The sequence below is a fragment of the Thermobia domestica genome, chromosome 2, assembly GCF_964235325.1.
Source record: "Thermobia domestica chromosome 2, izTheDome1.hap1.1, whole genome shotgun sequence".
In the NCBI taxonomy this organism is placed as follows: domain Eukaryota; kingdom Metazoa; phylum Arthropoda; class Insecta; order Zygentoma; family Lepismatidae; genus Thermobia; species Thermobia domestica.
The window spans coordinates 350,808,615-350,820,759 of NC_137455.1; the positions used below are offsets into that span (position 1 = coordinate 350,808,615).

The 12,145-nt window shown below is 36.6% G+C and overlaps 1 protein-coding gene across 1 annotated transcript in view; it reads right to left on the minus strand.

Annotated features, from left to right (window-relative positions):
* The window catches only part of qless (decaprenyl diphosphate synthase subunit 1 qless), a 290,536-nt gene that overhangs the window by 108,096 nt on the left and 170,295 nt on the right, over positions 1-12,145 (minus strand). The window contains exon 4 of the mRNA XM_081749256.1: positions 6,332-6,473. Within this exon, the coding sequence (XP_081605382.1) occupies positions 6,332-6,473 (142 nt within the window). The remainder of the gene's footprint in view (positions 1-6,331; positions 6,474-12,145) is intronic.

Below are 12,145 nucleotides of genomic sequence, written 5' to 3' on the forward strand. Positions count from 1 at the left end.
TCTATCGAAAGTGAAAAAATAATTAAATAAATAAATAAATAAATAAATAAATAAATAAATAAATAAATAAATTCAAAATTGCACTATAGATATGTGGACAGTCCTTTTTTTTTACCGCGTGGTAGTGACGCAAATACACATTTTGGGTTACGAAATATTTGGATCTTTTTAGTCCAAGTCGATGAATTAAACCAAAATTATATTTTCGGAAGAAATATTGAAAAAATTGTTGTGTCAAAGGGAACGTAATTTTGAGAGAATAATAAGTATCATCTGTACTTTCTATAGAAAAAAATCATCTTTTGTGTTTCTAATTCCTATTAGTGCTAGTGGTATAAAGTATATAGTGCATAGAGAACGGATGCTGAGCTATGCCCCCTCTAACTTCTGATCGGAAATGACTAAAACGCTCAAATTTGTGTTTCTGAGCCTCACTAAAGTATCTGTTTTCATGTTGTCACTTTATATTGTTCTTGTTGCTCCAAAATTCAAAAAAAGAAAAAGGAGAAAGAAAGAAAGAGAGAAAGAAAGAAAGAGAAAGAAAAGAAAGAAAGAAAGAAAAGAAAGCAATACATATCAATCTCCAAAACAGATGTGACCATTACAGCCTTTTGAAGCTCCAACGCTACATCAAGATTGTTGTGTTGTCTGCATTCCAGGGTCTGAAACCGCTATAAACAGAATCAAATTTTGCAAGCAATTACAAACAATCGTGAACTGAGTCTACTAAAAGGAGTGAAAACAGAAAAACACGACTCTCGTTTGTGATTGTATTCCTTTTTACACCCGGACTTTGTTTACAAGAATGTTTTTGTGGAATTTTACAGTTGCTAAGCAACGTGAAACAGCAAGGAACGTGCAGCCACGTAAACACATGCCAGGACAGAAGTAAGTCGAAATAGAAATTGAAATTATCACCACTTGTGGAGGAAGCATATTTCTTGCTGGAATCAAAATATTGTTAATATTCCACTGTGCCTTTTTGTTCCACACGGTTTAGAACTTTATATATTACTGGTTATTATCATTCACATAATCGACCGTCTTGCTCGATTTTTCGCTTTCAGGTGGAATGACTCTATATGGTTGAGGACTAAGCTTTCGAAAAATAAGGGGGAGAAGAACAATTGTTTAACTGAAAGATTAAAATGATTTCATTAAGTTATATTTTAATTAATAAATGACTGGTAGATTGACTCTGTCCTAGTTATTGAAGTAGACAAAGTATCTTTCCCTCTCGAATCTCAAACTTCCGCTATATGGATCCGCCATTTTGAATTTTTAAATTTCAAATTAGTAAGTTTGTAATCAACAAAGTCAAATGCACCAATGTACCAAGTCCAGTTCGCCAATTTTACTTTCTCCAAATTTGGTCCTCCATTTTTTTTATTTGATGTCAAATTGATAATTAATAAGATCAAAAGCCTCATTAGAGCAATTTTTTGTCCATTTTTACTGATTTTGAATTATGACCACGTTTCAAGCATTTGATCCATAGTTTATCGATCTCTGTGCGTCGCCCTTTTGGCCCGTCGCTCTCCTGGCTGTCGCTTTCTTTGTGCGTCGCCTTTTGACCCATCGATCTCTTGGCTAACGCTCTCCTGGTCGTCGCTCTTTTGCCACCACTCTCTTTGCTGGCGCTCTACTGTCGGTACACCCATGTTTATTACAAAACTCGATCCTGACATTATTAACTATCTTCTCTTCAATATGTATGATGGTACTTGCAAAAGAATACCATATCAATATCACAAATGTAAACTATGCGAGACCGCGAGAAGTCTCGCGAGACTTCTCGCGCAAGACTTGCTAAAGTCTCGTCTCGCGTTCTCGTCTCGCAAAAAATATCAGGTCTCGTCTCGCGTTCTCGTCTCGCAAAATATTATAAGTCTCGTCTCGCGTTCTCGTCTCGTTTGCGAGACGAGACGAGACGAGACTTCTCGCGTTCTCGCGTCTCGCGCCCATGCCTATCCAGGGCTCCTAGGCAGCTAACAGAGTCCGGGTTCTCTTTCTGCTAATTTCGCAAAAAATAAACTTTACTTTTATTTTTATTTATTTATCTATTTATTTATGTATTAGGATCACGAAAGTTGGACTTATAACGTTCGTCTGTCCGTTACTCCACACGATAACTTGAACAAAAGCGATTTATTTATTTATTTGCAATAGACGGCTAGAGCGATTATCTCGGGTAAGTTCGTTAATGCAGTCAATCCGTTAACATTTTCAAAGGTAACGGTCACTTTAACTGTCATATCCTTTTTAAAATATAAGTGATGTCCTAACTTCTATGCAACCCACATGTCAACAAAGAAATGTTGGTTGCCTATAATGAAAGGATACGTAGGAAAGTTGATATTAATATCCCGTACCTCATACAAGGAATCGCGTGATCTTTACTTTGCGTCTTTAGCAGAGTTCAATATTTATTTAGCGTACTGTCACAAAGAAAAAAGTCTCTCCTGTTAAGAAGTCACTGCTGTTCAGTTCCAGATAAACCTGCCAAACGTATGGCTATGGCAACTGAACATATCTATTTAAATGTGTTGTTAAATGTGCAGTAAGCTGTGTACCAGACATTATATTGCCTGTGTTATTGGACGCATATAGTTCAAAAGTATGGCAAGAAGGTGCTTACTAATCAATCTGGCTCGGGTACTGGATAAGTTTAGCTAAACACATTTAATGAAACATGTTCAGTTGTCATACCCATACGTTAGGTAGGTTCATCTGGAACTGAATAGCAGTGACTTTTTCTCTGTGTTGACTTTAGAAGATCAAAGACTTAGAAATAAAATAGGTAAGTACTAATTATATTTTTTTTCTTACACGGTATAATTTATACGTTTATAATTACAACATTACATTGCAGCTCTCTCCACTGATCTCGTAGCTAAATGCACGTCTTCAGCGCATGGAGTTTCAAGTTCGGTTCCCCGTGAGAAACGCATTTCGGCGGTTTAATTTCAACTTTAAACTATGGGTCCACGCCTCATACAGACTCGAATACTGAAAAGGAACGCTAAACATTCTATAATAAGATTAACTGTCCGCGACGAACTTTTTCTCTACAAAAGGAACGGATGACCTAACTAAAGTTTACATACTGCATTATTTCTCACTATGTACACCACAGACAGTGAATTAAGCCAGCTATGTTGATTGGTAAATCTTATATACGAGGTATGTTTAAAATGTATCGAACCCTTGATTGGCAAAAATACATTTATTGATTTGGAAATAAAAAAAACAATAATGTCCTTCAAAGTAGTCTCCTTGGTAATGCACACACTTCTCCCAGCGCTCCCGTCATTGTTGGCAACACTTCTGGAACGCAGTTTATGGAATGTTGAGCAACCATGCCATTGCATTCCGCATGATGTCTTCTCTTGACTCAAATCGATTCCGTTTTAGTGGCATTTTCAGCTTGGGAAATAACTAAAAGTCACACGGAGCCATGTCGGGTGAGTAGGGGGCCTGACAACACACAGGAATATTATGTTTAGCGATGAAAGCCTGAATCAAATTTCGCGGGCACTCTCCCCATTAGGGATGCGCACGAGTCGAGTCGAGACAGAATTTTCCTGAGAAAATTCGAGTCGAGACAACAGCTCTTCAAATAGAAAAATATACGTTTTTCGAGTCGAGACATCACTTTTACAGCGCATTTTCGAGACGAGATAGCCTCAAATCTTGTCTCGTGCGCATCCCTACTCCCCATGCCCAAATTCTCGTTCAAAATTCAATGTACCGAGCCGATTGAATGGTTTCCGCTTGGGAATCGCCAAGCTTCTGGCAAAATTTGATGCAATATCGCTGCTCACGTTTTTATGTCATTTTACAAGAAGCTGAAATCCGACGACTGCTCACTACACGTCTTCACTCGTTGGACGACTGCCAGCGACTGACGCTTTCTGCGGGCGGGAAAAAAAATAAGGTCCCATACTTTTTGAACACACCTCGTATATATATATATATATATATATATATATATATATATATATATATATATATACACAACTCTATGGCCTATGGAACCCGGAGGTTCAATGCCGCGTTCACAAAAGCTCTCCACTGACTTCTATCCTTAGCTAACTGCATCCAGTTTCTACTTTGTATTCCAATCTCTGCGAGATCCATCTTAATATTGTCCTCCCATCTGCGCCTAGGTCTTCCTAATGGTCGTTTTCCGATTGGTCGTCCAGTCAAGACTTTGAAAGCGTTTCTACTTCCTTCCATTCTAGCTACATGACCCGCCCACCTAAGCCTCCTAGACTTGACGACCCTAACAATGTTGGGTAAACCGGATAAATTATGTAGTTCCTAGTTATGAAGTTTCTGCCATTCCCGTTCCTCTTGGGTCCGAATATTCGTCGCAGGATCTTGTTCTCAAATACTTTCAGTCTATGTTCTTCCCTCAGAGTAAGTGACTATGTTTCGCAGCCATACAGAACAACAGGCATGATTATCGTTTTGTATATTTTAAGCTTCAAATTCCTCGACAGAATTCGCGACGATAAGAGATTTTGAACCGAATAGTAACACGAATTCCCTGCTTTTAGTCAGCATTTAATTTCTTCGTGGATATGATTTTCCTCTGTTAATATTGATCCTAGATATTTGAAACTATCCACTTTATCAAAAGTATTATTTAATATTTTAACGCATCTATAATTTGCTGTATTACGGTCCCGACGCACTTCCATGCATTTGGTTTTCTCTGCATTTACTTCTAAACCCATGTCCCTGCAAGCGTTTAATAAGATCTCTGCATTTCTTTCTATTGTTTTCCTATCAGATATATATATATATAACTGAGGTAGATGTCAATTAATATTCTTTCGATATGAGATATATCTCATTTTTGGACACTTTTTTTTTTCGTCGAATGTAATATTTTAGAATTTTGAGAAAATACGTTAATTAGGCACTAATTTTGTTGGAGATTATTAGTTTCAAATATGGAGTGACTGAATTACTGGAGTACTCTATAATGGCAATTTGACAATAAGCCAAACCCAAACTTGGCGACACACATGTTCATATCCGGTACAGTTAATCACCTTTCTCTACTCTTTAAAAAGAAAAATGGAAAACTATAACGTATCAGATCATCCTACTTGAATATCTTACAGTTAGATCCCCGAATTCACTTGGAGGGTTTGCCACTTGATCCAACGACATCAACTTATTGCCTGGGTGTGGTGGCTCAGTGCGCGTACGCGAAAGAATCTAGGATCTATTGTTTTCTTCGTATCTTGCAATCAGGAAGTAACATCTTTTGACAACCATCTTCTCTCTGCATGACAGTTCCACACCCTCGATATTTTGATGACAGAGAAATTGGAAAATAATTCCGTTCCAGCTAACAAACAACCTCCAGCAAATGAAATATGGGTCACCAGAGTAGAATCTGAAACAGCGAAACTCGCCGTCATAGTCCAATCTGCAGAGGTAGGAAACTAAAGTTTGTCCCTCACCTAGCCCCAACTTCACTCACCCTAAATAGCACATCAAATTAAGTGAGGACTATATTAAGGACTCAAGAATATTTTGAGATTGATTCTCAGACGCCAACAGTAGCCTAAGGTTAAGAATAAGAAATCAGAAATAGTTTACTGATTTTGGGAAGTCAACAGTTTTGAGAAGTGATAGACATTTTTAGGTTGATCTTGGTACACCATGAATATTATGATGTTAATCTTGTACGATAAGCACCATTAAACGTAACCTCCCTGGTTTACGAATCAAAATAATGAAGTCCATTAGCCACATTTAATTTCTGAGTATAAAAATACTTTATTTTCTAATTTCCGGAGCGGCATTGAAATTTCCTTCTTACTTCTGGACCTTGTGAAGTTTAACACCTTTCGAGATGAATCTCATACTGGAAAAAGTTTAGAAAAACAAACTGAAATCTTGCAGTTTAACGTCCAACGTTTTGCCTGTTAGGCTAAGGATGATTAAGGCAAGTGAATAATGATGGAAGAATTGGTAGAATGAAAATATGAGAGGAAAGGGGAGCACCCCGAGAAAACTCTCAGACACGATGTTCGCCGGGGATCGAACCAGGAACACCACATATCAGAGGTAAGCGCGATACCAGCGAACCACCGTAACTCCCGAACAAAGTTTAGAAACATTGTTTTAAATTACATCAAAGCTTGCCGCATGGAAACAGTTAGAGCTCGGTTATAAACCAAGACTAAATATAAGATAAGAGATGGATGTCAGAGATATTAATTATTATTTGAGAATGAACAAAAAATTTCCAAAATTTTAATAAAATGAAGGAAATCTGCAGATTAAATTCAAGATAACAACCACTTACCTTTTTTTGCTCGAATAACACATTAACACTCGGTTTCCCTCGCCTAAAATCTGACTGATCTATAACGTCATCGTGGATTAGTGATGCGGAATGGAGCATTTCAGAGATCATTGCTACTTGCCTCTGTGACAGCGAAAGAGCTCTGTAACAAAGAAATAAGAGATTTTTCTTACTTAAAAAAATATATATTCTCACAATTTTTCTCAAAACCAACATTTAATACTACTACGTGAATATTAAACTAAAAATTAAACTCCCTGGCGTTACAGCCAACTTTGGCTATATAATCGTTCAGTTAGATTTTCGTTAGGTCATATCTATAACTAGGGACTAAATTTTAACATTGAAGTTCATCGTGGCTAGACGATTTAGCGTACACGCCCTCGACGCAGATGGGAGCTCATATGGTTCGGATCCCATATTAAACTTGAAATCTACGTCACAGTCCTGGTGATGAACGGGACGCTAAAACTACAGATCATACAAATTCTAATATCATCGGCAGAATTACCCATAAATTCTAATATCATCGGCGGAATTACCCATAAATTCTAATATCATCGGCGGAATTGCCCATGAATTCTAATATCATCGGCGGAATTACCCATAAATTCTAATATCATCGGCAGAATTACCCATAAATTCTAATATCATCGGCAGAATTACCCATAAATTCTAATATCATCGGCAGAATTAATAAAATGTCACTTTGACCTTCGAGGTCACTTTAAATCATGTAGCAATATCCCAGTGATGGAGCTAAATGAATTAAATATAAAATTAATACCGTACACAGTAAATGCACAAGAAGGGGTACAAACAGAAATAAGTAACGAATACCAACAAAATAATTTACATTTACTGAGTGTATGACGTTGTTAACAATATTTCACGTACATTTACTACAAAATGCCCGAACGTATTCTTATATACAGGGTGTTTCAAAACAACACCGACAACGTTTGGGAGGTGATTCCTAACACCAAGATAAGACGAAAAGTATAGACCAACTTGGGTACACATATGCTTCCTTTCGGAGTTATAGGCTGCCGAAAACATGAAAAAAAATGAAGTTTAAAGGTCCATAGCTCCAAAACTATGGGATCTACCGTAGTCGGGTCAAGACTTCACTTAGGAATTAATATGTGCGCTATCCAAAAACACATGTTTCAGAATCCTAAGGTACTCAAGCAACAATTTTTAGAGAGTCAGTTTGGCTACGGACACATTATTTGAAGTAGTCACCAATTACCCCTATAAAAATTGTTGCGGAATTTCCCCAGGATTCTGAAACTTCGATATTTGGATAGGGCACATACTAGTTCCTAAATAAAGTCTCGATCCGACTAGGTAGGTCCCATAATATTGGAGCTATGGACCTTTAAAGTTAATTTTTTCATGTTTTCGGCAGCCTGTAATTCCAAACTGAAGCATTTGTGTACCCAGGTTGGTCTATATCTTTCGTCTTATGTTGGTGTCAGGAATTACCTCCCAAACGTTGTCGGTGTTGTTTCGAAACACACTGTATAAATATTTAAGACTGAAGGCGTTTAGTTTAAACTGAGTGCTTTGGTTCGAGTCTCTGCCGCTTCGAACATAACTGAATTTAATTTCCGTTCAGGATATTGGCTACAATTGACGTTATAGATTGATCAAGCATGAGGCATTTGCAATATAATTTGTTTCCGATGGGTTCTAAAGAAATGTTATATAGGATTTTTTAAACCTGAGACAAACGTATAACTCTTTAACTAATAGATTTAAAAAACGCGTAAATTTAATAGAAATCAGTCATCAATATGGGAAATCATTTGACTGCTCTGTAACACTAACAGAGGAACCATGCTGCCAACCAAACATAAAAGTACATTTTTTTCAAAAGGTACTAAATCAGATTATTACATATTTCAATGCTAATTCGTTATTGAAAACAGTTTTCCACAACCTATTACAGTTTTCCCCTCGATGGTAATTAATATTGAAACAAGAAGTTGAAGTAATTTCTACAATCCCCAGTACAAAAATTATGCCCTGATTTCTTTTTTAATTGCATCAAGAAGTTATCATAAGAGGTCCAGAAAAGGTGTGATATAACAACAATTAAACCATATTTATTAATTGAAATACATTGTATGACTTGTGTATCTTTAAACTAGTGGTGGGCACAAAAACCGGTTTTTCGGTTTTCAAAACCGGTTCGAATTTTCACCGGATCCGGTTTTCTTCAAAGCAATTATTAAGGCAATTATTAAGGCAGGAATGGGTGAAATAGGGAAAATAGGCCAAATAAAATTGACTTAAATTGAAACTATAACTCCCCATATAAATTTTAAAACGTTATTTCTGATCATGTCTTTAATATTAAAGAATAGGCATTTTGCGTAACATCCGGTCTCTAATTATTACAGTGAACTCTCTTAATAGAGGGCCGCGGTGGCTCAGTGGTAGAGCGTTCACCTCTGGTGCTTGGGGTCCCAGGTTCGATCCCAGCCCCCGCCAAGTGAAGTTTGTGGTGGTCAAACACCGTGTGCGTGGGTTTCCTCGGGGTTCTCCCGTTTCCTCCCACTTTCTACATTCCACCAGTTCATTCATTACTCATCATCACCGTCTCCTTTAGCATAACCGTGGGACGTAAAGCTCAAGGATTTCATTGCATTTTTCTAATAGATTTTTCTTTAACCGCCCATCTTCCAAGAAACAGGTCATCTTCATCATAAGTTACTCGGCGCTCCATCACAATATACAATTCCAGAAATCTCACGCTTTTTAACCTATTTTATTTTTACATTTTTAAGCCCAAATGTGTCTTCCCTTGTATAGTAAATGTAGTACTGTACTTCATTCAGTATTGTACGCTCAATCGTACTTTCTTTCTTTCTTTCTTTTTTTTAGTTTTCTGCTTTTCTTCCATCAATACACACACACACGTCGTATAAATAAGTGCCTGTAGCTCCTTCGTGGCTAAGTGGTTCGCGTGCGCGCCTTTGGCGTGGGAGACCCGAGTTCGATCCCCGGCGGAAGCTCACGTGGCTCGGATTCCACGTTAATCAGTAGGTCCCATCTCGTATAGCCTCGCTGTTGAAAGGGACGTTAAACTACAAATCAACCAACAAATAAGTGTTTGGTTTGTATGATAATCTTGTGTGTTTTAATTAATATACGGTATTTCATTCATCTGAGTGTCACTGGAACAGTTTCAGTCCCAGTCGAAATTTCTGATTTTGGTAATTTAAATTTTCTGAATTACAATAGTAAACTTTTAAAAATCATTATCGAAATGCTATATAGGGGCAACGAAATAGTGATTTTCATTTTAACCGACTTTCCCGTAGCTTGATGGTCCCGTGGCAGTCGGATGACAGGAAGTCTACTGTATTAAAGAGTCTTCATCCCGGCGAAATTAAAATACCGCTAATTTTACAGTAATTATGTGATATCTTCAAATAGATAAAAGATAATTGAAATGTTGAACAAGAGCGCTCTAGACAATATTATTTTACATGCGAAACCGTTATCACGACTCACTTATCTGCTTTCGATTTCGAGCCATTTTGAAAATCGGCATTTATTTTCGCGTTTCTAAACGGCTGAAAACGGAAAGCCGCTAGGCGCTAGGTGACTTGTGATAACGGTACCTCAGCAAAATAATATTGTCTAGGGCGCTCTTATTCCATATTTCAATTATCTTTTATCTATTTGAAAATATCACATAATTACTGTAAAATTAGCGGTATTTTAATTTCACCGGGATGAAAACTCTTAAGCAAATCATTATCCGATGAGCGCGATATCATGGCCGCTCAGTAGATTGTCGTCAGATGCTCATATCTCGAAATTCCATAGCTTCAAAGACTCCCGTACGAAGAGCAGAGACTTGTTAGTCACCTTGTAGTAGTGGCGTATGCAAGGGAAGATTCCGACTTTTAACCCTCGTTAAGTAAGATATTATGCAAGATATTATTTACTATACATAAGATACAGTATGTATACAAAAGTCTGAAATGGTATGAACTTGAGAGCCTGTATCCCCTCTCGCTGAAGAAATTCTGCGTACGCAACTGGGCTATAATAAGATTACTTCTTCTTAAATAATACCTCAAGCATTTTTTAAAAGTACTGCTGTTCTTTTCCTGACTTTTCGCTGACACTTCCCCATTTTTTTTTTATAACCTCATTTTAACACTTCGAAGTCGTCTTTGATCGCACTTTTGTGATGCCCATGTCTCGGCTGCAACTATTCTAAGGACACAAACGAATATATGCCTACATCTATTTAAAAAAAATGTAAAAAATGATTTGTTGTCCTCTTTAAAACAAGTTAACAGTCGATGAAACTCAAGGAACATATATGATCATGCAAAATGTCAAAAGCAAAAAAGAATCCTAAGACTTATTAAAAAGGAAGGTCCTTGAAAGAGGAACTTAAAAAAAGGCTACCGGGTTCATATTCTACTTCCGCTAGCCACTCGTTCGTTTCCTTCTCTCTTCCACTGGTGATCGGTCATTCACGGTGAAGAAAGACCACTGCGCGGCGAGAAAGCGACCTTCGTAAGATGGCAATGGTTACCAACTGATGGTTCTCCCTTAAATCAGATTCTTCTAAGCCTAAAAGAATGTCAGTATTTTTTATTCCGTTTAAAAGATCTTCAACAATACAAAAGAAAGAAAAAGGAAAAGCTACTAGAAAACACACGTGTTACAAAATATAGGTCTCTTGTCCGTAGAATACAAGATAATATTTTTTCCATTGATCATCTCCTTTCTCAAACGGCCTTCGTGTGAAAGGAAGGTTCAGCACTAAGCCCTAACAACAACAACAACAACACATTTTTTAAAAAAAAAAAAAAAAAAAAAAAAGCTTTTAGTGTTCATCAGATGTATCATCATCGAATCCTTTTTCTCCAGATCAAAGTTCGCGCAAGGTCTATGCATTGAAAAATGTCTAGGACATATAGATAATAATTTTGTTGCTCATGCAAATGATTGCAGGAGACCTCGGCAGGTTATTTAATGGGTTATTTATTTACCTTTAAAAATCCTCTGTATTAGATACATACATACAGACAGGTATTCTGTAATTTTTAGTGTGCACATTGTGCCGTATGAATAAAATAGAAGCAAGTGCTTCATGAGCATGAACTAAAAGCATGAGCATGTGCTTCGAAGCAAAAGGTCGAAGTATGAACATTTGCTTTGATTTGTATGAATAAACTCTACCTTTTACTTCGTGCTTGTACTTCCCGTGATCAAAGCAAAATGCTTTGATCTGTGTCACGTGACTACGTACTGCAAAACCTCTCACTTAGTATTAGAGATGCAAGGGCTAGAACAAAAAAAAAAAAATCTTTTAAAGAAAGAAATTTTTGAGGTTCTTTTCCTTGGGAAATTTTGACTTTTATCAAATACTTAAAATTTACTAAACAAATAACAGTATGTTCCACCGCTGTTTCTCCATTATAACACAAACACACGCTGCTATTTTTCTAAATTTTATAAGACTTATTTGCTGTATTTCTATTATCAGTTCTGTATGAAAAGTAATTTTTTATAATACGGCAATTTTCCTACTCTTAATTTTATCCATTAAATTGTTATGCTAACTACCACAACTCAAGACATTTCTTATTTCACAATATTCTAAATTCCATTTTAATCGTTCCTTTCTGACTAAATTTAATGTAATCAATCTTTTTCAATTATGTTTATTTTTAATTTTAATTCGTTGAATTTTTTATTATTTTTTCCAACTTTGGGTATACCCTATTGTATATGGGGCGAAGTATAATGCATTTCTTTGGATGCAATTTGATATTA